Source organism: Periplaneta americana, chromosome 11 (genome assembly GCF_040183065.1).
Source record: "Periplaneta americana isolate PAMFEO1 chromosome 11, P.americana_PAMFEO1_priV1, whole genome shotgun sequence".
Lineage (NCBI taxonomy): Eukaryota > Metazoa > Arthropoda > Insecta > Blattodea > Blattidae > Periplaneta > Periplaneta americana.
Genome location: NC_091127.1, coordinates 117,400,256 through 117,425,697, shown reverse-complemented (window position 1 = coordinate 117,425,697; position 25,442 = coordinate 117,400,256). Strand labels below are relative to the sequence as shown.

General features: G+C 37.8%; 2 protein-coding genes across 3 annotated transcripts in view; both read left to right on the top strand.

Moving 5' to 3' along the window:
* LOC138709264 (uncharacterized) overlaps positions 1-25,442 on the top strand; it is a 293,926-nt gene that overhangs the window by 40,775 nt on the left and 227,709 nt on the right. The gene's annotated exons all lie outside the window — the stretch shown is intronic.
* LOC138709263 (constitutive coactivator of peroxisome proliferator-activated receptor gamma-like) overlaps positions 1-25,442 on the top strand; it is a 59,716-nt gene that overhangs the window by 9,749 nt on the left and 24,525 nt on the right. For both annotated transcript variants that reach the window (XM_069839920.1, XM_069839919.1), the window contains exons 2-3: positions 15,533-16,261; positions 24,603-24,888. In XM_069839920.1, the coding sequence (XP_069696021.1) occupies positions 15,533-16,261; positions 24,603-24,888 (1,015 nt within the window). The remainder of the gene's footprint in view (positions 1-15,532; positions 16,262-24,602; positions 24,889-25,442) is intronic.

Here is a 25,442-nt window from a genome sequence, read left to right as displayed (position 1 = left end):
ATTATCCTAGATCATATATGTAACAGATATGTCGGGGTTATAGGCTTTGAGATTAATAACTTTTGTCAGGTTTACTACGCTGCCATCTAGTTGTTACATAAGGAGTCACGTCATAATACGCATTTGAATTGCATTAGCGACTGTGCTGCCATCTCGTGTTCATAACGGCGGACGGGTGGCGATCCTGGCGGTTGTTCTCTTCAAAGTGCTGCCAATTTTAACGTAGCGAAGAGTTATCTGTTACATATATGAGTAGCTTAATATCAAAGACGGACATCTGTCGTCTCCACAGTTTTGATGTAGAGGCAATTTCGTAATTCACAGTGTTCTTTGTAATATTTAACACACTTTATTTTATAAATGTAGTGTTAGAGTATGCATATGGTTTCACTATAACTGGAAAGAGCATGAAAAATTGTATAAAAAACCCCAGCTATGTAACTTTTGATTGAGGTCATATGATCTAGGTTATTATAAACATCGCTCAGATAACATCCCAGTAGCCAGGTTATTACTCGTACAGGAAACATGAGTAACAATGCGTATGGAAATTAAAGCTAAGTTGAACAGAAGGAGACCTAATGTTTCCGCTTACTGCAGTACAAATATTGCACGTGTTGTCTTACTTTATCTGTTCACATCCCTTCCTCCTCAGTCCGCTCTCGTCTTCTCCTGAGTCACCGACAGTAGGTGGGATATAATGTTAGGGACTGGATTAATCTTGCTCAGGATAGGGACCGATGACGGGTTTATGTGAGGGCGACAATGAACCTCCTTGTAAGTAAGTAACGTAATGAGAAACATTGTTGTGAAGCACTTATTGTTCAGAATTTCACTTAGTGTCCATTTTCCGCGTTGTATTCAGTCAAATACATTAAAAACTTGTATAAAACTGCGCTTAGACCAGCAATGCACTGCTTAGTATTAAAAAAAGTGCTGCAAAGAGGTAAACTAACAAGTGATTAGCTCAGACTGGACATGAAAGTGAGCGCACTCCAGACGTCATAATTTGCATTATATGTTTAGGCCACTGCTACGCTGCCGCACCATATTTCCACCTTCAGACATACGAGTAGATCTTCAGACTTATCACGAAATTTACGAAAATCTCGAGAATAGAGACATTTCTCAAACCCGCACTTTTGTTGTCGCTAATCGATCACAAAAACAGTCATATCTGGCAACACTGGGTTATAAACCTTGAACTCGACGTCATCTATATCGGAAGGAAGTTGAATAATTTATTGATGTTGTGACTGTTGTACGTGGAGGAATGAAATGAACAGCTGATCAGAGTTGCATCATGCGGGCCAAGGTCAACATATGAGTAACACACATGTGATCTCTACGTAAGAAGCAAGCGATCCAGTCATCAGTGTTGACAACACAGACTTGATGTGCCAACCAACCAGCCCAACCAACCAACCAACCACGTGATGTGACGCATAACCTGAGTTATGCATTTTGTTTCAAGTATCACACCAAAAGAGGTGTTTTGCCTTGTCAGGTTTTCAGATCAAACGTGAGGAAGCCAACCTCCAATAATACAAATATCATATAAACACGACAGAAATTATTAGATTAAATTGGCTAGTGAATTATGGTCTTCTGAATAGAAAAGTTTGGATTCACCTATAATTCTAATAAGTGAAACTTCAGCCTATTGACATTTCAATATATAATAATTATCCAATTTCAATATATTTTATTGGGTTATTTTACGACGCTGTATCAACATCTAGGTTATTTAGCGTCTGAAAGAAATGAAGGTGATAATACCGGTGAAATGAGTCCGGGGTCCAGCACCGAAAGTTACCCAGCATTTGCTCGTATTGGGTTGAGGGGAAACCCCGGAAAAAACCTCAACCAGGTAACTTGCCCCGACCGGGATTCGAACCCGGACCACCTGGTTTCGCGGCCAACGCACTGACCGTTACTCCACAGATGTGGACAATTTCAATATATAATAATTGTGCATCATTAAGAATTATTCTTAATTATGGACAGGGTGGAGTAGTTTTATTGACCATGTTGCGTTGGCTTATTGAAAGGCTGAATTTTGTCACCATGACTTCTTGTACTGAACATAAACTAATAACGACACTTGCTTAAAAACTTCCTTGAGTTCTAGTAGAAAGTTTTGAATGTCAAAAGAGCGGAACAATTTATGAATTTCATGTAATTTTGTCTGTAACGGTTGAGTTGTTTGTCTAGATCAGGCCTGCAGAACCCGTAAGTAGGGGAGATATGACGTCAGCCTCACTCCATTTCTATTGGGGATGATCGACTTCTGCAGAGAGTTGTTGACATTCTTTACGTGTGAAAGATCCATCAGTGGTGGCATTGAAATTTTCAAAAAAGATTATAATAAAGTCATTGTATTTATAATGCGTTATGTCGTTTCTAGGTTTACGATTACCGGTATGCTAGATTTTCTGTCGTAGTTTCTTTGAGATTTCTTTGCGCCTAACCTGCTTTAGATTTTCCAAAATTTTCTTTCCATTATCCCCTACGCAAACATAAATTTGTAACATTTAAGTAATGAACCTTGAAATTAATATAAATGACACTATTCGTTTCAATACAAAATGAACACAACGAGTGATGTCCTTAATTTAACAGTATATAAATAAATATTCAATATACAGTTCGTAATAATGAATTTACCCGAAAGTTTGTCTATTCCATAATTCTTAATATGGGCTTTGTTGAAATGTCATTTAATATTGAAATGACGAGTAGAAATAAATTGGATCGGACAGAGTAAAAAAAGCAATTCTTTCGTCTTCTTCGACAACAAAATATAATCATATTACCATTTGTTTTGGAAGTAGTGTTTCTTCACAGGTTTATAATTTGCTATGTTCCAGTTCTCTTCAAACTGCAGTACGCGTATTGTGTATTCATTCATTCATTCATTCATTCATTCATTCATTCATTCATTCATTTTGGCTGCAGTGTGTTACAATGTTGAATGACCGCATTGACCTCCAGTCATATAGCTATCACTCACTTATCAACATACATATATAAGTAGACCTTCTTATATTACTCGTATATGCACGCATACTTTTTAAAATTATTTACATGTCTTTTAACTTATTTATTTCCCACATTCGTTTTTCTCTTACGTCCCAAAGGTATGTTCCTAAGGATTTTATTATCTGTTCATTTATAATTCTTGATAGCGTATTGTGTACTTGGCGTTGCGAGAATGAATGTTGATATAGCCGAGCGCAATTATAACGCTATGACCACACTGGTAGAAAAGGTGGGTGGGGTAGAAGGGGTACGAAGGCAGTCGCACTGAGGAGCTACAGTTCTGCAGATCTGGTCTAGATGGTGATTGAGAATTGATAGACGCTATTTTAGCCCAAATTGAAGTTGAGATCGAAGGTGATGGGGGTAACGGGAAAGTCTCAGAAAAATATCCTCATAGATATTGGGTTCAAATTCAAGAAATGTGAAAATACAAGACGAGCACTGATTGAAATAGCGATATTGTAGCACGAAGGACTATATTGTACCTTCGCCATATTAAAAAGTTTCATAATGAAGGTAGGCCATCGTTTATCTAGACGAAACTAGGATGCACCCCCATTATAAAGTTAAAAAATGCTGGCAAAGTGAAGATGTGACAGGAGTTTTGACGGACGACAGCACTGGCAGAAGACTTGTTATAACACATGCAGGCGGAGATATGAGGTTCATTGCAATTACTGCAAATATTTTCCAGGCCAGAACTAAAAGTGGAGACTACTATGACAAAATGAATTCAGAAAATTTTGAAAAATGGATGCAAGAGAAACTCATTCCAACCTCTCACCACAAACGGTAAGTCATGGACAATGCACCATACCACTCGGTGATAATGAACAAACCGCCCAACATCTCTAACAAAAAATATCACATCAACGGACGTGTATATGTCACCAAACATCGTAATGATGAAGATTACATTTGTAAAACACAAGGCATTCAGGACTGACTTCAGCGGAATAACATAGACTTTGACCTACAATGTACGAAGGCAGGTCTCCTCATGTTAGTCAGTGTCAGTCGTCCTGTACCCATACAATAGAGCGGATTCCAATTTTCAGCGCCCATGGTCATACAGTTATGAGGCTACCACCATATCACTGCAATTTGTGGCCAATAGAATACATGTGGGGGATGGTTAAACGCCAAGTTGCGATGAAGAATATGAATTCCAACATAAAGGAAATTTGGAATTACACAGAAGAAGAATTAGGCAATATAACTGTGTCAGAATGGAAGAATACGTGTCGCCATGTCATTGGATTGGAGGAAAAGTACAGAGTGGCCGACGGTATAATTGAAGTCGAAACTGAAAGAATCGTAATAACAGGGGATTCCGATTCGGATACAGACGACGTTTCATCTAATGAAGAATGTGCATCTGATTCAGAGTGGATCTATTGTGAGCAGTTATCCATTACGAGATGTAAGAAAGAACTGCAATATGTAAGTAATGCACCCGTTTTGTATGTAAGCCTAAGCTGAAATACTATGTATAGTTGACGCCATCGATTTAGGCAGATGGATTTTATTAATCAGAACTCCAGAGCGAGTTACTCTTAACTGCAAGGTCGGTTGTTATCTTCGTCGCAAGCAAACTGCAGCTGGAATGGGTGAGACATAAGAGTAAACATACATTCCTGATTATCCTAGTGGACTCGGATGGACAGTCATCTCCAAAAACAATGCACATATAACCACTTTTATACAACTGCAGTAATCTACACAGTATGTGTGCATGCGTATGAAAAGAGAAGTCCCCGGCACACTGTTTTCGAGATAATTCCAGTTGCCGCTGCATAATCTTTTCCTCGTTACTATAAAGTATAAAGACAATCTACATATATGAGGCGCATCCAGAAAGTAAGTTTCCCTATTTTTTTAAAAAAAGAACACACACTTTCAGGAAAACATTTATTGGCAACAGGTACAGCAATGTTTCAGCTATTTTTCAACATAGCCACCATCAGAATTGAGACACTTGTCGTATCGTGGGATCAACTTTTGTGTCCCTCTGTCGTAGAACTCTGCCGCTTGTGAATAGAACCAGCATGTGACAGACGTCTTCAGCTATTCGTCGTTGCCAAAACGCTCACCGGAGGACAGGAATTTCTTGAAAATGCAAGAAAACGTGAAAATCGCTGGGAGCAAGATCAGGACTGTAGGGTGGGTGATGAAGCAACTCCCAGCCAAATTCCGTCAAAACAGCACTGTGCGCCGAGCCGTATGTGGACCAGCATTGTCATGGAGGAGCACAACACCTGCAGTAAGCATTCTACGCCTCTTGTTTTGAATGGCACGTCGCAATTTTCGCAATGTTTCACAGTAACGGTCAGCGTTCACTGTTTCACCTTTTGGAAGGAAGTCAATGAGCAGAATGCCCTTCCTGTCCCAGAACACCGTGCACATCACTTTCCGTACCGACAGCGTCTGTTTGAATATCGTCCTGACCGGAGATCCACTATGCCGCCAATGCATTGACTGCTGCTTGGTTTCTGGGGTGAAGTGCGAAATCTAAGTCTCATCACCCGTGACGATCCTGTCGAGGAACTCGTCGCCGTCATCGTGATACCGTTGCAGAAATGTCAGTGCTGCTCCTAAACGTTGCATTTTGTGTTCGGGTGTCAGGTTTTTCGGCACCCACCTGGCACACACTTTTTTGAACAGCAGGTGCTTAGTGACAATCTCATGCAACAAGGATCGCGGTATCTGCGGAAAATGGCTGCTCAGCTCCGTAATCGTGAAGCGACGGTTCTCCATGATGCACTGCCGCACCAGCTCAACACGATCATCATTGATGAGGGACGGTCGCCCACTGCGCTCTTCATCATGGACACTTTGACGACCTTCGGAAAACTGCCTACACCAGCGACGCACCATCTGCTTACTCATGATGTTCGGCCCATAGACCTGACAGAGCTGCCGATGAATTTCAATTGGCGCAATGCTTTTTGCATTAAAGAACTTTATCACCGACCGAACCTCGCAGGCGGCGAGAGAAGGAATAAGAGGTTCCATTTCGGATCACTGCTGCCACGCTACTGGCACCAGGCGGGACCTGTCCGGCTGGCATATGATTGATACGTCATAGATCTGTTACGCATGCGCAATTGACACGGCTAATTACGTTTACTTTCAAGGGGAAATAATAGGGAAACTTACTTTCTGGATGCGCCTCGTATATACGTATATATAAAAAACTATTCTATAATCAACGGACTAATCATCTTAAATCTCCTTAAACCCTGTGTGTAGGTTTCTGTTAATCCTTAGTCAAAAGATAAGACGGAGTTTTACGAAATACGAACATTAAGGGATGTAAAATAGGAGGTAATAATGATCAAAATATACTGGTTTATTTTTTGAACCAGCAGCCATTCGGCCCTTAAATTTAAAACAAAGGCTCCTTTATAAAATTGAGTTAGACTGTTCATCTCATCTCTCAGAATTGTTTCTAAAATATATAAGGAATGTAAAAAAATTCAACTTCATGTACTACATTCAAATAACTTTTTAGGATTTTTTGTCCTCCAAAGAGCAGAGAGGAGAGAGAAAGGAGATGACAGTTTAAAAATTTCACTCGAATATTTTGAACTAGCCGATGTAGAGACGTAACATTTAAAATGAAGGTTACTCTCAACAATTTTGATTAAACATTTTCCGATTTTTTAAATACCGTCCGATCTCGACGAAAGTTGATATCTGGAAATCTTTGGGATCACAGAATACGAATATGATATTATTTTGTCCGAATTTATCCCTCAAATAGTAGAGTCGGACAAAAATGGGTGAGACATTAAATTTGATATCAGAAGTGTTCTCAAGACGAAAATTACGGATAATAAAATTTGTGCGAATTCAATAGGCTATGGCAGATTCAGTACTCTGAATTGTATTAAAAAAAAAAAAGTAGAAAGCATCGAGTAACGCAGACAAAACACAATTAACATATGCATATACTGTACTGTACGTATGCCACCTTTAAAAGAACTGCCAACCAAAATGCTGTCGATGGCAATAATTGTGGTGGTGGTGGTGGTGGTGGTGGTGGTGGTGGTGGTGGTGGTGGTGGTGGTGGTGGTGATGATGATGATGATGATGATGATGATGATGATGATGATCTATGATATTGAAAACATGACATAGTTTTCACCATCCTTAACTTTTCTATATGATGATTTTATCAGACGTGGCAACACAGTAACTGTCGCAGTCATGAGAATCGTACTCCAGTTGCAAGTAGCTTGGCACTTCTACTCCCCAGCTGTAGGTGATAAGTGCTGCACTAGCGCTCGATTTTCTAGGTCAAAGCCATAGAAGTTATGGTAGTACAGTATATATGATATTATGTAGGGATGGGAGTCGGCCTGGTTGGCGCAGTTGGTATAGGCACCGTGCAAGCTCCTCTGGCGGCGACTGTTGTTACTAACTGCAGGACAGCAGCGATAGAGTTGCGCTTGAAGCGTATGAAGATATTTAACATCTCAGGTTAAATGATTAGAAATATGGATGATCCTGAAAAGCGGAAAGGTAACGCAAATTGCTATGTTCTTGAGTGTAGTAATGCTTATAGGAACACACCAACCGATATTGTTTTTATTCATCCCCAAAACAGAAAACTGAAGCGCAACGACGCTAATTGTGGATCCAAGCATAACGCAGACGAAAGTAAATAAGGCTACACTGCTTGTAATCATAGTATTATTATATATTAGGCCTAATATAAAAAATAGAATGTATATAGTATTATGTTTATAAATAACCATTAAGTTATCAACGACAGGAATTTATAATTTAAATTTCAAAAAGTACATAATTACTGAGTTCTTTACATAATTATATATTATGTATAATTTTAGCAACAATAAATAATAATATACTTATTTTTAAATGTATTCATATAGATATTTAGTTATTGATTTCACGTGTTGATGGTTCACCTTGGAAACAACACCCGCAACAAGAATTTGCGGTATTCATTTTATTGGGAACGAGATCAGGACACCCCCAAAACTAGCATACCGTTCCCAGTATTTTTCTAAAAGAGTACAAGAAAAAGACTGCCTCATCTCAACTAGCTCCGCAAAGATACGAAAGAGACGCAAAAAGAAGAAAAAAAGATGACAATTTAAGCTTTATGGAAGGCGAATGCTCAACAAGTGTTATTTATAAAAATTAAGTAGCCATACAGGCAGAAGTAAATGAAACCTTCTTAGTGATTTTGTTTTTTTCTTTCACAATTGAATTGTGTGAATTGTCTACTCAAGTGTCTATTCCATTACATGCCGAACTGAAGTCACATAAGAAATGTTATGACAAGAGTTCAGGAACAGATGAAATGCAAGGTTTCCGAGATTATTCTGCAATAAAATATGAGATAGAACTACCAGACTTAATGGGAGTGACATTTGTGGTTTTGAATATATTGTTAAAATTGCTGCCAATTGAAACACAATCATACCCGTAGAATCATAATAAGAAATATTTCCAATTCTATCATTTAACCCAAAAATAGCTACCATAGATGGTCGAAACGCTCTAAGATGTAGACCATACATATTCTTTTTTTCCATTTTTATTAGTGGATTTCACATCGAAAGCTTTCGAAAAATTCTGTCCAAGAGTAAGATTAGTAAAAAAAATCGTCTACACATATTTTCAAATTAAAGTGAAAACTGGATTGTCGTATTCTGCTATGAGGGTGATGTTCGGAGTTAATCGTACAATTATAATTATGATATATTTTTACCGCCACTTTAATGTTGTTGACATCCACAATGGTTACTGTAATTTTGGCCTAGCAGAGAAAGTATTCAGGAAACCATGCCTGCAATATTGAAAAATGTAGAGTGACAATTAATTGTTCAAAAGTGGAACACCCACCCAACGTGGATCAGATGGTGGCCTTCAAATCTAAGTGCTACCGTGGCAGATCGAGTGACACATTCATAACAATTGATTGTGGATTATTAGAAGATGGTGATGAAGTCAGCTTTTCCCGGAATAATAACAAACTTCTCTGATAAAGGGATCATTGTTGTTACTCCACCGTATCTGCATGATGGTAAATTAACAGCTGAAGAAGTCGAAACTACTTGCAGCGTTGCCAGTGTACGAATTCATGTTGAAGGTGCATTCAGCGAATTAAAATATACAGTATAATATTTTACACAAACTATCAATTGAACTGCTTCAGCATGTTGATCTTGTTGTTTATTCAATTGTCCAAAGAGAAGTCTGAACCTCACAAGTGATACCACTTATGAGGCAACTAAGCCAGATTATCATGGGGTAGGGTGGCCAGTTCTTTTTCTCTTCCATTGCATACATCGCCGATTAGCTACATATTACACTAGTCAGACTTCATATGCATAGAAACAATATTTTTCTTCCTCTGACACATATCGTCAAGTGAGATGTACAGCCTGATAACAGATGTACAGGGACATCATTTTATTTTTACTTCAATTTGTATTGTACCTGAGTTTTTGAATGTACTTCACTCCCACCCCTTCTACTAATGAAGTTCAACCGTCCTGCACCAGATCCAAGACCGCAAATACATATACAGTCATAGTAGCCTTACGGTCATCGTAAACAGTACGTTCCAAAAAAATGTTCGCGTTTTCCAGTGACGAAAGAGCTTTCAATATTGGATCATTTTCGCACAGGTACTGTCGTCCATTTGCCTACGTCGTATCCCGGTTTCCCCCACCTGCTTTTATTCCCCAGCTAGTGGCTGGGTTGTCGTCTTAGCTCTTTTGTGAGAACATTAATTTCTGTTAGGAATTGGACGTCTACGTAATATTATACAACTGTTTAAAACAACTTAAATAAAAGGGTCTCGTTAAGTAATTAACTTTCACGTGATTTCCTCCCTTTCTACGACCCTACGACATAACCACTTGGACGGACAGTAGATAGTATGTCTGAGTAATTTTATCTTTTCGGCTCGGGCAGAAGTGAAAATTGAATTTACAGTACGTAAGGTACTCTTTTATAGAGTAGGTACAGAATTATTTCAACATGAGTTACTAGTTACGAAGGACGAAACTGGTAATTGGGATTAGGTATAATAGTCTATAGTACGATGATATGCACATCAGAACTGAAGCCTGTATCGAAATGAACGGCCACCATTTTAAAAAATGTGTTTAAATATCCATATTATGATTATTTTTCAATTTAACTTTATTCTCTATATTGTACGCTAATGTGCTGTAGACAGTATAATATATACTGCATAATGGATACGTCCACATGGACAGCTCAGTTCATGAGTAAAAACACTCATTGTTAATACTATACTATATTTTGATTAAACAAAAACGTAATGAAAATTGTCAAACTCAAAAGCGCGATAGTTTCTAGTTTACGTAAATGGATGAACTACTTTTATTCCCTCCTATACCTAATAAAGTGATTTGTTTGTATATTACGCCAGTATCATCGAACTCCAGTCGTGGAACGGGGTAGAAAACGGCATTGATACAAAGATATAGCCAGGTTAATATTAAAAATGTTAGTAAAAATAAAATGATGTCCCTGTACATATCAGCCAGAACCTCAATCAGAGGTAGTATGTTGATGATATTGTTCATATGTGTTATGTTTTAGAGAATTTGCAGTCGCCCATTATTCAGGAAGTGTAATTAAGACTACTTTTAGAACTAAATCACATTAAAATACGTAATTTAGAGAGACATTATACACACATAAATATTACACACGTCATGACATCAAATACAGGGACATCACTTTATTTTTACTTGCATTTTTATTGTACCTGCTTTTCTGAATGTACTAGACTCTCACCCCTTTCACTAATGTCCTTGCTAACGTCAGCCACACAAACTTACGGCCGCTGTTGCTAGCAGTGAAGTAACCAGTACAGAGTACAGTGTGTTTCAGAAATATGTTGCATTTTCTATAGAAGAAAGAACTTACATTATTGAACTTTATTTTCACACAGTTATGGTGTGCTAAGTCCACACGGATAAATTCAGTTATGCTACACAAGTGAAGATTAGAGTTACCGAAAGTACGGTACCCGACAATATGGTACGGTACTTAACAGCATTAATAAATTTAAACAAGAGTTTTGTTTTACTGTTTGTAGTTATGAAGGACGATGGTGGAAACTGGAATTAAAATATAAACGAATGTGAACAACAGTTTTTTTCACGCTTTTCTTATTATATCATTATGGAATATTTTCGTAGAAATGTCATTAATCTGATAGGTAAATTTAGAGCAACAGGGTGTACAGAAAGGAAGAAAAGTGTAAGATAACCAACAAAGGTGACAGAAGATGCTGTAGAAGATGCTACAGAAAGGATGCAGCGAAGTCCTAATAAGTCGGTCAAGAAGTTAGCTGTAGAAATTGGGGTTTCTTACGGAAGTGCTCACAAAATTCTCAGGAGTAAATTAGGTTGGTAATATAATGAATAAAGTAAACATTGCATAATGGAATATAACCGCCTGAAGAGTTGACTTTGTTACTACTCTATTGTTTTTTGAAAAATATCGTAAAAGTAATGATAAAACTGAAAATCGTAATAGGCCTACTGTATTTTCCTGTAACATAAATGGATACACTACTTTTCTCTCCTCCTATACCTAGTAATATGATTTGTTTACATATTGCACTAGTAAGACCAAACTCCTGTAATGGAAAGGGGTTAACAGTGTTTCCGAGTATAGCCAGGTTAATGTTAAAAATGTTGGTAAAAATAAAGTGATGTCCCTGTATAAGTATATCAATGTTTTCGTAATATGACTGTTCACCCTTTCAATGGTCTGAAATCTGATTTAAATGCCAAACAACTACACTGATATTTTAGGAACTTTGTAGTTAACATTTTACAATCCTCTAGCAGTACTGAACTTTCCAATGAGTCTATTAAATAATTAAAGGCTGAAGATTGCTGGGTTTGCAGTGAAAGACCTGCCCTTGGGCAGAACACTATGAATCAATAAACCCATTCTTACTAATATTACAACTTTTTATCGGCAGAAAGCCGCAAGTAATTTCTATAACACACACGACTAGTGAATGACTGCGAGTCTGTAGTTAATTAGTAATTGAGACACTGCGCGGCGCCACCAGTACGATTTTGAGACCCATGCACTGTGCCTATAGCGCTGGCCTTCTATGCCCGAGGTTGCGGGTTCGATCCCAGGCCAGGTCGATGGGATTTAAGATGCTTAACTGCAACAAGCTCATGTCAGTAGATTTACTGGCATGTAAAAGAACTCCTGCGGGACAAAATTCATGCACACTGGCGACGCTGATATAACCTCGGCAGTTGCGAGAGTCGTTAAATAAAACATAACATTTTTTAACATGTAGGGATGAAAGTTTAGACATCAAACCTATGAAGTTAACTACGTCGCGTATTATACGAATCGTGTTGTTTACATCAGCTCAGGGCAGAGACCTGCAAACGGCCCAGCCCATGGACTGCTTCGACACTGCACCGCACTGGGCTTCACAGTCTCGCACGGAACAAGCCCGTTACGTTATCGCACTCGTCGGGCTGGACTGTTTGCGTAGCGGCTGTGTGAGGTGGGCTGGTGTCAAGGCATCGAGCCCAAACCTCTTCTATCATTTACTTAGTAATTGCGTTTGAGCGGGTTTGTGCTTGTGATTCGGTCAACGATTAGCTACTGTTTCAAACGTTTTTGTTTTAATTTTTCATTTATGTTTTTCAATATGAGTCCAAATAATGGTGCATTGCAAAGAAAGAATAGTCTCTGTGATTAACGTTTTCCGGGCTGAGGTATCGTGGTCTACTGGTAGAATGGTAGACTACGGCATCTCAGCCCGGAAAACCTTTATCACAGACACCGGCCGTGAAAGCACACATTCTAAAATACAATCTCTCTAGAGTAAAAGTTGTTGTTTTCTAATGCCAGGCATTTGACAATAAAGTCATTTGACCTCTTGCACTCCAATATTTTTCAAAGATATGGTCATAGTTAGCCACGAAGCACAGATTTTGAGATCTTCTGAATCCATTTCTTGATTTGAGTTGCACAATGGACAATTAGGAGACTGATATATTCCAATTCTATGCAGATGCTTGGCCTAACAGTCATGGCCTGTTGCCAATCTAAATGCAGCTACAGACGATTTGCGTGGTAAATCGGGAATCAACTGTGGATTATGATGCAGAGAGTTCCATTTTTTCCCTTGGGATTGTGTTATCAAATTTTGTTTGTTGAAGTCTAAGCATGTAGATTTAATCAATCTTTTCACAGAGGAATACGTAGATTTAGTAACAGGTCTGTAAGTAGCAGTGCTACCCTTCTTTGCTAAAGCATCCACATTCTCGTTTCCCAGGATTCCACAATGGGATGGTATCCATTGGAATACAATTATTTTATTGAGTGTTATTAGTTGAGAGAGCATTTTATTTATTTCTGCTATTTGAGATGAAGGTGTGTGTCTAGAGACTATTGATAGAATAGCTGCTTTGGAGTCTGACAATATAACTGCATTTTAAAATTTATTGATGTGGCAGAGAAGATTCCTGAGACTTTCACTTATTGCAGTGATTTCTCCATCAAAACTTGTTGTTCCATACCCAAGAGATCTATAAAGTGAGAAGAGACAGAACGTAACACCTGCACCTGCACCTCGTTCCCTGGAGATCAAAGATCCATCGGTGTATAAATGAAGCCAGTTTTGTGGAGGGTACCTAATATTAATTGTCTCTAAAGACAATTGTTTCATTATTTCAGTGTTTACTTCTGATTTCAGTATTTCTACTGTTAAATTTAGATTATACTCTATATTTAATAGTGTTAAAGGGTTTGATTTAATTTGTAAGTTTTCTTTTAAATTCGGGACGTTGATTTTCTGTTTTAATTCTTGAACCATGGCTATGAAACTTTTTTGAGTAAAAGTAGTGGAAGATAAAATCGCTGCTAGAGAGTTTAAAACAAGAGAGTCAGATGGGAATTAAAAAAGTACCATTGGGACGGTTTTTAAATTTGTGTTCGAAAGCGTTGGAAAATAATTTAATTTTTTTATGTTCGGTATGCGGAGAAATGTATGCTCATGCCGCGAAAAAGCACAACCAATGCGCGCAAGCGGAAACGCAGTGGAATGCAACCAACTGATGGGTTGATGTCAGTGCAGTGCTGATCAGTGCGGTGAGCTACGATAGGCTTGGAAGCCCAGTGCGATGGACTAGGAAGTGGCCGCATCAGGAAGTGTTTGTCTTGGGTGGCGTGGGCTACTGACGCTTGTGAACTGGCAGTGCTGAGCTGGGGCTACCTTGCTTAATCTGACTCAGGGAAGTACAGGGACTTCTACAGAGCACTGCTGTGCTTGAATCAAAACATTTTTCTGTATAATCTGGTGACTAAAACAAGTAGGGTATAATCCTAGATCATAATAATATATACCCAGATTGCTCGGCTTTATAGGCTTTGATGGTAACAACTTTTGTCAGGTTTAATATGCTGCTATCTAGTTGGTACATAAGGAGTCACGTCATAACTCCCATTTGAATTGCATTAGCGATTGTATTGCCATCTCGTGTTCTTTTACGGCGGACGGGTGGCGATCCTGGAGGTTGTTCTCTTCAAAGTGCTACCGATTTTAACATAGGGATGGCAATCTGTTACATATATGATCTAGGGTATAACATACATTTACGAAAGCGACTTACTTCATTCTCTTATTTGTAGAAAATGGTGTTAGGCCTACATTCTAAATAATAATGGCGTACTTGAAGTATCACTAATTTTATTGCAATGTACAACTGTATATAGAGTGTTAGTTGGGAGACCGGAGGGAAAAAGACCTTTAGGGAGGCCGAGACGTAGATGGGAGGATAATATTAAAATGGATTTGAGGGAGGTGGGGTATGATGATAGAGACTGGCTTAATCTTGCACAGGATAGGGACCGATGGCGGGCTTATGTGAGGGCGGCATTGAACCTTCGGGTTCCTTAAAAGCCATTTGTAAGTAAGTAAGTAAGTACAACTGTATACATTCGTAAATTGGCAATATAAACCTGTTTCGATAGTCACTCAAACAAGAAAATGTTCTTTCGACATCATACGATGTTGTTGCTGCGAATTTGACATAATTTTTATTTATTATAATTTTGTACCTGTTCATTATTTGGTTCATATTGCACTTCAAAAATTTCGAATAAGCAGGGTATTGCCAAGAGCTTTTTTCAGTTTTAGTTTAACCTTTTACTATTACCAGCGATGTTGGTTTAGCATAGCGATAAGAGGGGCTCTAAAGAAATTACTAAGAAGTTGAGTTAATAACATTAGTATTTAAAAGTAGTGATAAAATTGGGATGTGTTATTCAACAACTTTTAGCTGTTCTTTTAAGAGTGGGGAGCAGGAGGCTATAGACGGGTTTACTTCATTGAATACAAACTAGATAATAATTTCATTTTAAGAACTGTTTGTTTGTTGTAGAAATTTGGCATAATAAGTCAAGTACTCTGTATTTCTTGCAGAAGATCGGAGTGGACCTGGTATTTTTCTTCGACGGAGCCACAAGAGAGAACAAGAGAAGTACCTGGCTCAGAAGGCGACAGGATAATATGAAAAAGATAGTCCAATTGTTTCGAAAATTACAAGGGAACTTCAATCAACAGTACATGATACCACCGTTGTTTGGAGCTACTGGTGCCTTTGTTGCCAAATTTGAGTGCGGCTGCGATGTTCGCTTGTCCTTATTCGAGTGTGATGCAGCCATGGCCGAAGAAGCCCACAACAAGGATTATCTCGGCATCATATCCAGGGATACGGACTTTGTATTTCTAAAAGGTGCACGCTACTATTTTTCCTCTGTGGATATGAATCCGGATACAATGAAAGCAATTGCATACAATAGGAAAGATCTCCAGACCTATTTAGGTCTCAAACCAAAGCAACTTCTGATGCTGGCTTCCTTGATTGGAAACGACTTGATTCCTCCAGAAGATCTGAAGAATTTTCAAAGCCACGTGTGTCCCACAAATAACAACATCGTAAAACTCGTTCCTTGTCTTGTCGAGTACATCAAACACAAATACACTACTGAGAGATGTGAGACGGAAGATTTATGTCACATAGCGAGTGATGTGTTCGGTAATGAGACGAGGGCTCAAGACCTCCGAGAAAGCATACTCAGCTACCTTCCAAGTTCAGCAGAGGAAACAGATCATCTGGAGCCATCAAGTGTTGCAGAACTTTCTTTGGAAGTAAGTAAGATTCTTTAAATTAGCAGTTCTTTACTTAACTACTCCATCAGAAATTAGGCATATGCAGAGTGGATGGTAACCTCTGCACCAATATGAAACTGGTAATAGATCATGAGAAGAGATTTGAAAAATCTAAATTAGTTTCTTCTCTAACATTCACCGTTTTAGAGGAAATCGTTATTTTTCTGCACTCCTTATCTTCCCCTCTCCGTACTTCGTCTGCTGTCATCAGTAGGTGATGCGCGACAGTACGCTGCGTTGCAAGATTTATTTTCAAATTTTCACAGTTATTCAATTTACATTTATGGCTAAACGGTTTGTTGATAAAAAAAACAAGACAGCTATTGTATACCTAAGTAAGCACTTGCTTTTGCATTACTGTGGTTGGAATAGTCAAAGCTTAACATTTGTTCAGTGCAGACAAGAATTCAATCAAACATACTACAATGAGTGTTGCTGTTCTAAATAATTGCCTCTGGAATACCCTTACCCCCGCAGCCAGTTTTGACCCGTTGGGGAACGTGGTTGGATGCTGTTAATTATTATGCAGAACATTACGGCAAAATACTGGAGGTAATTGATGCATTGGATAGCACAGACAGTTCCGCTGTTGCAGCTGTAAAATCATTGCCTTCTGAACAGCTATTGGAAGATAATTTTAAAATCGTGTCCAAAAACATCATCCTGTCAGAATCGTGTAAACTACAACTCTCGGAAGCCCTTAATATAGTGGATAAAGTATTACAAACCGTTATCCAAAATAACAATTCGCTAATTTCAGAAAAAATGAAATGTAAGTTGAGAAATATTATTGCTAAAAATTCTGCCTATTCACAACTTTGTACTATAAATGATGTACCATCAGGTCACGACAAGACATCTGAAGTTGGTGTACTAAAAAGTAGTGACTTTCCGTTCTTCCCAAAATGAAAACTGTTTAAGTAACCATCGGAGGATGTTACTTTGCAGTCGCTCAAAATGTACGTAACTCTTCACTGCAATGCACATATTCAAGGATGATGTGAGTATCTTACATTAAATTTTAAGAGTTAATATATCTCACTATAAAATTTATTTTTTATTTTATTGGGTTATTTTACGACACTGTATCAACATCTAGGTTATTTAGCGTCTGAATGATATGAAGGTGATAATGCCGGTGAAATGAGTCCGGAGTCCAGCACCGAAAGTTACCCGGCATTTGCTCGTATTGGGTTGAGGGAAAACCCCGGAAAAAAACCTCAACCAAGTAACTTGCCCCGACCGGGATTCGAACCCGGGCCACCTGGTTTCACAGCCAGACGCGCTGACCGTTACTCCACAGGTGTGAACACACTATAAAATAATTGTGTATTTACATGTTTAGACATTTCCTATTTCAATGATCATCCATTATATTTCTTGAATGCAGGATACAGGTTTTATTATAACCACAGTATACTGCTCAGTGTTTACAATAGAGGTATACTCCAACCTTTACACGCTGCGCAGTAAACCTTGTGATTCTCGTGGCAATTCCACGAAGTCTAGTAATCATGCATTTCTCTTGGACTATTACTGCAATAGAGCGCTGCAAACATTGAATAAAAAGTATTTTTTTTTTCCTGCATAACGGTGCTTCATTGAAGGAAAAGTGTAATAAAAGTTTTGTTACATTTAACATGTAGAATCACCTCTTAAATTTTGGTGCATCGTTTCCCTTCCACTCTGCATACCGATGAGGATATTATTGGAATTATGTAGTTGTTTCATTTAAGTACCAGTTCAAGAACTGCAAATAATGTGTAAGATTAATTTAGTAAATAGTTATTCATGTAGTTAGAACTTTGAAAACTACAGATTATTTATTATGCCTCAAATTAAGTAGGATTACATTAACTACTTTAGTAGGGGCAAGGTTGCTGAAATTAAGTGGTTCCGTAGTCACGACTCAAGGAATTACAAATGTTGTGAGGTTTTCCACTTTTTTATGTAACGTCTCCTTAAAAACTATTAATAATGAACAGTCCTACCTAAATTAAATATACATTTAATTACTACTTCAGAACGTCAGATATACATTTAATTATTACTTCAAAATCTAAGTAAAATATGTTCCGGTAACACTACTCACTATCTACAGAGGATGCTGAACACTGTTCAGATTAGGAAGTTATTTATAGCTTCCAGTTGACAAAGTACCGTATAGGCTAGAGTATAAATAGAGACTACAGAAGATGCATAAGATTGCCTCTCCCTCCTCCTCTCCCCTCTGTCTCTTTTATGTGTGGAAGGGCGTATTAGTTTAATGTTATTGATCAAATTAATATCACGAAGTTAAATTTCTAAATCTACAGAAAAAGTAAAGTTTTGCAGTGACTAATGTAAACATTTATAATTCTTTTGGGAACACTCGTGTATTCACAAATAGTTACTGCCAATTAGTCTAATTGATTTAATTTAACGTAAAATATATTAAATTGAATATCAGAATGGAACAAAAACGTGTGGTATGAATACTTTTAAGATTTACTAGCAAAATCACAACAAAATTTCATCCTGGCTGACTATAGACACAGGAATTCCTCAGCGTTCAGTATTAGGCTCCTTGCTCTTCTCTATTTATATAAACGGAATTTCTAAATTATTAAAGCACTGTAGATATAAAATATATGCAGACGACGTTCAATTGTATATTTCAGCCCGTCCTGATGCACTAAATCACAGCATTAATAGTCTTAACGAAGATCTGGACTCCATCTCTTCCTGGTCTCAACAATTTGGACTTAACTTAAACGCATGTACATCACAGGCTATTCTGTTCGCGAACCATAGATTAATTCCTGGTGTCAACGACCTGAATATTCCACCTGTGAAACTGATAAAACAATTATCCCGTTTAGCTCGAGTTCATTTCGAATCTAATCTCATTTGGGATACACATATTAAATATACATGTAAGAAGGCATTCTCTATTCTCCATTCACTAAAACGATTGTATCATTATCCATCTAAATTAAAACAGACGCTGGTACAGACACTCATTCTACCTCACTTCGATTATTGCGACGTTTTGTTCAGTGATCTCAGGATTGATTCCTCCCAGAAACTACAGCATGTTCATAACTCATACGTCCGCTTCATTTTTAATGTTCGATACTATGATCATATCTTACCTTCTTTCGAGAAGTTATCATGGCTTAGGTTACATGAGGAGAAATCTGCACTCGCTTTCTCTCTTATATCGAATTATGCACACTTCATCCCTCTCTTATTTATTCGCCTGTTTTCATACTCTTTCTCGCTATCATAATATTAATACTCGATCAAAACGCGATAACACGCTAGAAATTCCACTCCACAGATCATCTCTGTATTCCTCATCCTTCACTGTTGCTATCTCTCGTCACCGGAACTCTCTGCTGCCTGAAGTCAAGGGCTGCCGAACTAGACATTTACACATTGCGGACCTCGCTTGATGTGGAATTAGCACAACGCAGGACCACCGCAGAGACATCACAGGACAATCACAAGATAGTGGACAACAATCCAGTCCCGTAGACGGAATATAAATTTCTTTCGTTGCGTACGACGAGAGTCGAACCACGTACCGCTTGTATGGGCAGCGCGCGTGCTATCTTAGAGCCAATGCGGTGGAGTTTTAGATAAATTAATTAGTAAAATGTTTTTATTTCTACTGCCTTTCGTCTAAAATATTTTCCGTATATTAATCTATACTGGTACTGTAAACAAAATTTGCTCAATTTATTGATAATCCCAACAGTCATCACACTCCAACATAAAATGTGTTGAATTTTATGTTGAATTACTTTAATAAAATAGTCAACGTTTAGTTATTTTTATTGTTTTGTGTTTATATTACCTGCATTATTTTTATTCGTTTATGACGTAAGTATATATAAAGCAACAAATGCCATACCGTACCGTACTAATTACTAAATCTGATTCTAATTACCTGACGATGTCATATCCAGGCCTTGTACACTGGTTTCTGACATATTATTATTATTATTATTATTATTATTATTATTATTATTATTATTATTATTATTATTATTACAGTAAACTAATTGAGTAGCTTAATATCAAAGGCGGACATCTGACCATCAGACCGAAATTTAGATAGCTGTGGATTCTTATACAATTTTTCATGCTCTTTTCAATTATGACATTTATTTCTTTCAAAAATCGACACATGTATGTGTTTTATAGCATTTTATTCTGATGTCTATTTCAGAAGTGGACACCTACATGATAGATTTGTTTCAAATGCGGACACCTGAGAAATAAACCAATAATAGAATAGTATTCTGATCAGATGATCAAGATATCTGTCATGGCGTATTGTTATTGTGGATTAGTGGACGCTGTAGTGTCTGTCCTTAAAAATATTGTCTTTTTTTAAGCTTAATTTACACTGTTTTTTAATCTGATTGTGAAATGGAACAGAATATCACACCAGCGAAGTCTGGAAATGCTAGGAAGAGGAAATCTCAACCTCAACAATGGAAAAGAAACATTGAAAAGAGACAAAGGTAAGGAGCATCTCTGTAATGCACAATCTCCTTTTTTTGTTTGTTGTGTAAAATATTAATCAATCGGAGAAAAGTTTGATATCACATATGCTTTAACAGCCTATAATGGAACATGTAAATATGTTTTCAGTAGGTGTTATGTAGACATTTTTATTTGTATTTTGAACTTGAAAAGCAGGATATTTGGTTCTAAAGAAGCCAGATTAATCATGTCTACACATACAATCTTTTCTGTAACCAGGTTTCTTATATTTTCTCTTGGTTTATTTTTGTTTTAGGTACAGTATGCATTACTGGAAGAATAACTTTCAATACTTTTATTATTAGTGCCGTAATGTTTTAGGTCATTTCTATAGCACTTTTCTTCTCTTTATTTTTTCTCTCTCTCCCTCACTAATATTTTGTGTTCCTGAAGGGAAAGTTGTAATAGGGGTTTGTTTTGTTTGTTCAGATATTCTGCCAAAGGTCTCCTGTGCATCCAACTTGTGGCCATAGGGTTGGCTATCAATGCATGCTACTGACTACACGTGATATCAAGGATTTTCATGAAGCCTTTTATTCCACTCCCGAGAAAAGTAAGCAGGATGCATTTATTTTGAAATATTGTCGAGCTGAGATACCCAACCCAAAGAGGAAAAAGAAAGATCCAGTTAAGAGCAAATCCGCAACATTCCAGTACTCTATTGCGAACCAGGCTGGAAACAATCTCAGGGTTTGTAGGAGTACATTTTTGAACATTCTGGCACCATTAACCAAACATAGAATCATAGGGGGTCTTTAAAAGGTTTAAAAATGGGAAATCCCATGTTCCTGTAGAAACAAGAGGAGGAAACCATAAAGAAGCAAAGTTTGGTCCGAAAAGAGATGCGGTAAAGAATTTCATCTGCACTCTTAAAGCATCAGAATCTCATTACTCAAGGGAAAAAAGTTCAAGTGTGTATCTACCATCAGAACTGAACATACGTAAACTTTGGAAAATGTACAATGAAGGCAAGCCTGAAAATGTTAAGGTTGCACAGGGTTTTTTCAGGAAAGTGTTCTGCACGAATTTTAACATTGGTTTCTCTGCCCCAGCTGTAGATGAGTGTAGCACATGCATTGAATTGGAAAGCAGGATTATGATGGAGAAAAATGAGGTTGAGAAAGCAGGATTGAAATTCAAATTGCAATTACACAAAAAACAAGCACAATCCTTTTTTGAACATTTGCGTCAAAAGCCTCCAGGCTGTTTTGTTATGTCATTCGACTGTCAGAAGAACCTTGTTCTTCCGAAGGTTAGTGACCAGATGGCATACTACTCCAGACAGCTCTACTGTTACAATTTATCAGTAGTTAAAGGTTTGTCAACAGACTCCTTAAACCCTGACAATGTCTCCATTTATTCATGGACTGAAGATGAGGCTAGAAAGTCGTCCAATGAAGTTGCTTCTGTCGTATTCAATGAAGTTAACTCTCTTGATCTCTCGAATTATGACACTCTTCGTCTAGTTGCAGATGGCTGCGCTGGACAAAATAAAAACGTAAATGTCCTAACAATGTGTACAAAATGGCTGGGCACTTGCGCCCCCCAGAACATCTCACAACTTGAACTGATTTATCCTGTGACAGGCCACTCTTTCCTCCCTTCTGATCGAGTGTTTGGTTTGATTGAAGGAGAGCTGAGGAAAATTGAAACCATCACAACGAAAGAGGATTATTATGCAATATTTAAAAAATATGGAACATTAAAACTGATTGGAAGTGACTGGAAACCATCTGACTGGAAAGCAGTAGCCAAACAGTGTTTGAAGTCTGCAAGCCAGCTTCATTTCAAACTTTCCTCTTGCAGACGTGTAATTTTACGAAAGACGAGGAAAGGAAACGTGGTTGTCAGAGGTGAAATGGCAGACAACATTGATGTGGGCAGCGAAAGACCAATTTGTAAAGGAAAGTGCACACCTGCAGAAATGAACCCCTTCGATATTCCTCTTGGAGTTTCAGTAAAGGCTGAAAAACTGAAAGATGTCGGCAAGTTACTCTCAAAACATTTTGGGGAAAACTGGAGAAGCATCCCAGGTCTTGAGTACTATAACAATCTGCTCAGTTCAACCCTACATGATCCAGATTCACAAGATACAGAATGTGAATGTTTTGATCTTCAAGAAGAGTTGGGTCACAACCCAGTTCTGGTGGCTGTTTAAAGGTGAACATTATTTCCGTTTCAGTGTTATAATCAAGTAACGTTAAAGTGTATTGTAATTTTCAACGTTATAATATCAATTAGTTCTCATGAACATGTACGTTTGTTTAAGAATAATGTGAAAATAATTTTGTAATAAGAAAGACACAATAGTTATTTTTGTAATTCAGTGTTCTTGTAATTAATAATCAATTCGTACTACAAAATGTCTATTAATTTGTTAAAAATAATTCCACTTTCCACTTTTGAATTATAGTTTCCTTGATAGTTACTGACACTACACAGACTAGCTTGTACAGTCCATTTTGATACCAGTAATTGATATTTGAATCAAAAACGGACACCTACATGGCAGTTTATATCAGAAGTGGACACCTGCACTTTTTCATTTCAAAAGCGGACATCTGTTTTTTTAGAACGAGATTTTACATAGTAATTGTTTAAAAGTGATGTTGCCAGGTTCTAAAAAGCATATGCGAACTCTAACACTACATTTATAAAAATGAATTGTGTTAAAATATTACAAACAACACTGTGAAACAAAAAACTGCCTCTATATCAAAACTATGGAAACGACAGATGTCCGTCTTTGATATTAAACTACTCAATTAGTATAAAATCACAGTCTTAGTATATACAGTCACGAAGCTCAATACATAGTAAATATGCATCCATAGATAGTTGCTAACCACTAGGATCGCTACTATCGCCTCATCACAGACAATGCGAAATAGTACCTGCACAGTCTATTGTTCCAAATACCCTCACAACTCAAGCTTTGTGACCATATACTAGACTGTGATAAGATGTAGGAGTAGCCTGTGCGGGAAAAGACGTGGCAACTATTTTTTATAACACGTAACACAACGAAATCCAATATAATCACATCTAAATCAACCCAAATAACTTTTTATAAATTCCAAGCTATATGGGCTGGTGTGGGATCATCGTGCTGACAACACATTACCGGTACTTTCTTACGTGTGGATGTGAGATCAGCTGGTCGGCTTTGGCCTTCCATAGGTCATCACGCCATGAAATTACATAAAAGTAAACATAACGTAACCTAATAGACCTCAACATTCCCAAGTCCAACCTAACCTCATATATTCCCTATTTGCGCGTTACTCTTAACAGAAGAACATTTTTGGTTTTATTAAAATTGATTCAATTGGGCAATATTTGGTTGTGTTAGGTTTTTGTAAATTCAGCAACATTTGATTGTGTTAAGTTCGTTTCAATTGAGTTATGTTTTATCCTTTTAAGTTGTGAAAAGTTTACAGAGTAAGGAAAATCTTGAGTAATAAGAACAGTGAAACTACTGCGTAACTCAGGCAGAAGCGTGTTTGCCTTCTTTCCCGGAGTTTCAGTCGGGAGTGGGTTTGATTCCCGCTTAGATTGATTATCTGGTTGGGTTTTTAAAGGTTTTCCACAACTACAAGGCAAATCTCAGGTAATCCCATGGCGAATTCTCGGCTTCATCTCGTCAAATAGGTATCATCCCACTAACACAAATTCCATCGACGTTAAATAGCATAGTAGTTGTACAGTGTTGTTAAATAATTGATTATATAAAAAAAAAAGGTACAGTGATTAGTAAGAATTTATTGTATGGGGATGCTTACAGGCGCCATGGCGGCGAATTCTAGACGTGGCCCGCCAGAAGCATGAGTCATGTAGCGTCACCACGCATCTGTATCCGGTAATGATTGGAGAGGCCTTCGAGCTGTCCACCGCTCTTGAGAACTATAGATTTGAAATTCCACACACTGCTGCCATTTACCGGCCGCTCAGACAGAGGATATATGGTATTCTACTGCATGAGAAGCCTGGGGCCGCCATTGTGAAAGAGTGGTGCATCGGCAGCAATCAGATTCCAACTGAACCATTGGAGGTTCCCATTATCAGGCCAGGTATGTAGTACACCACTTCTGAGTCTATCTACATAACATCAGTGATTTAGTTGACTAGAATGCAGTGGAATGCTGTTCCGGAAAATAAGAAATGTGTAGGCTGTCTCGCTTACATGGTCGTGAGCTTTTTGGCGTGATAACGGCAAATAACAAGTAACTTCTGAAGTTACACACGTATATTAATTACTATATATGTGCTCAAACCGACGCAGAGGATCAAGAAACCTAAGAAAAGTGTGCTATAAGTGGGGCTGAATGGACCAGAAAATGCAGGGAACGCCAGAAAGCCAAGCATACGAAGGCCACTCAGCCGGACACAAGTGCTGCTGGCCTTTTTACTGCTCACATGTCCAACAATTATATGTTCAGATGGCGTAATCAGCAGAGAAGATCTCATGGCGATGTTGTCTATTATGTTAAGATTGTATCTATTCTCTTGTGCAACTGTACATCTTTGGTAGTGTGTATTTCTTCATTATAAGTCTTGTTGGCTAATAGGCATGTTGATTAGTCTGTGTACCATGGATCGAAATGCTGTGTGTTTGTGTTGCGTG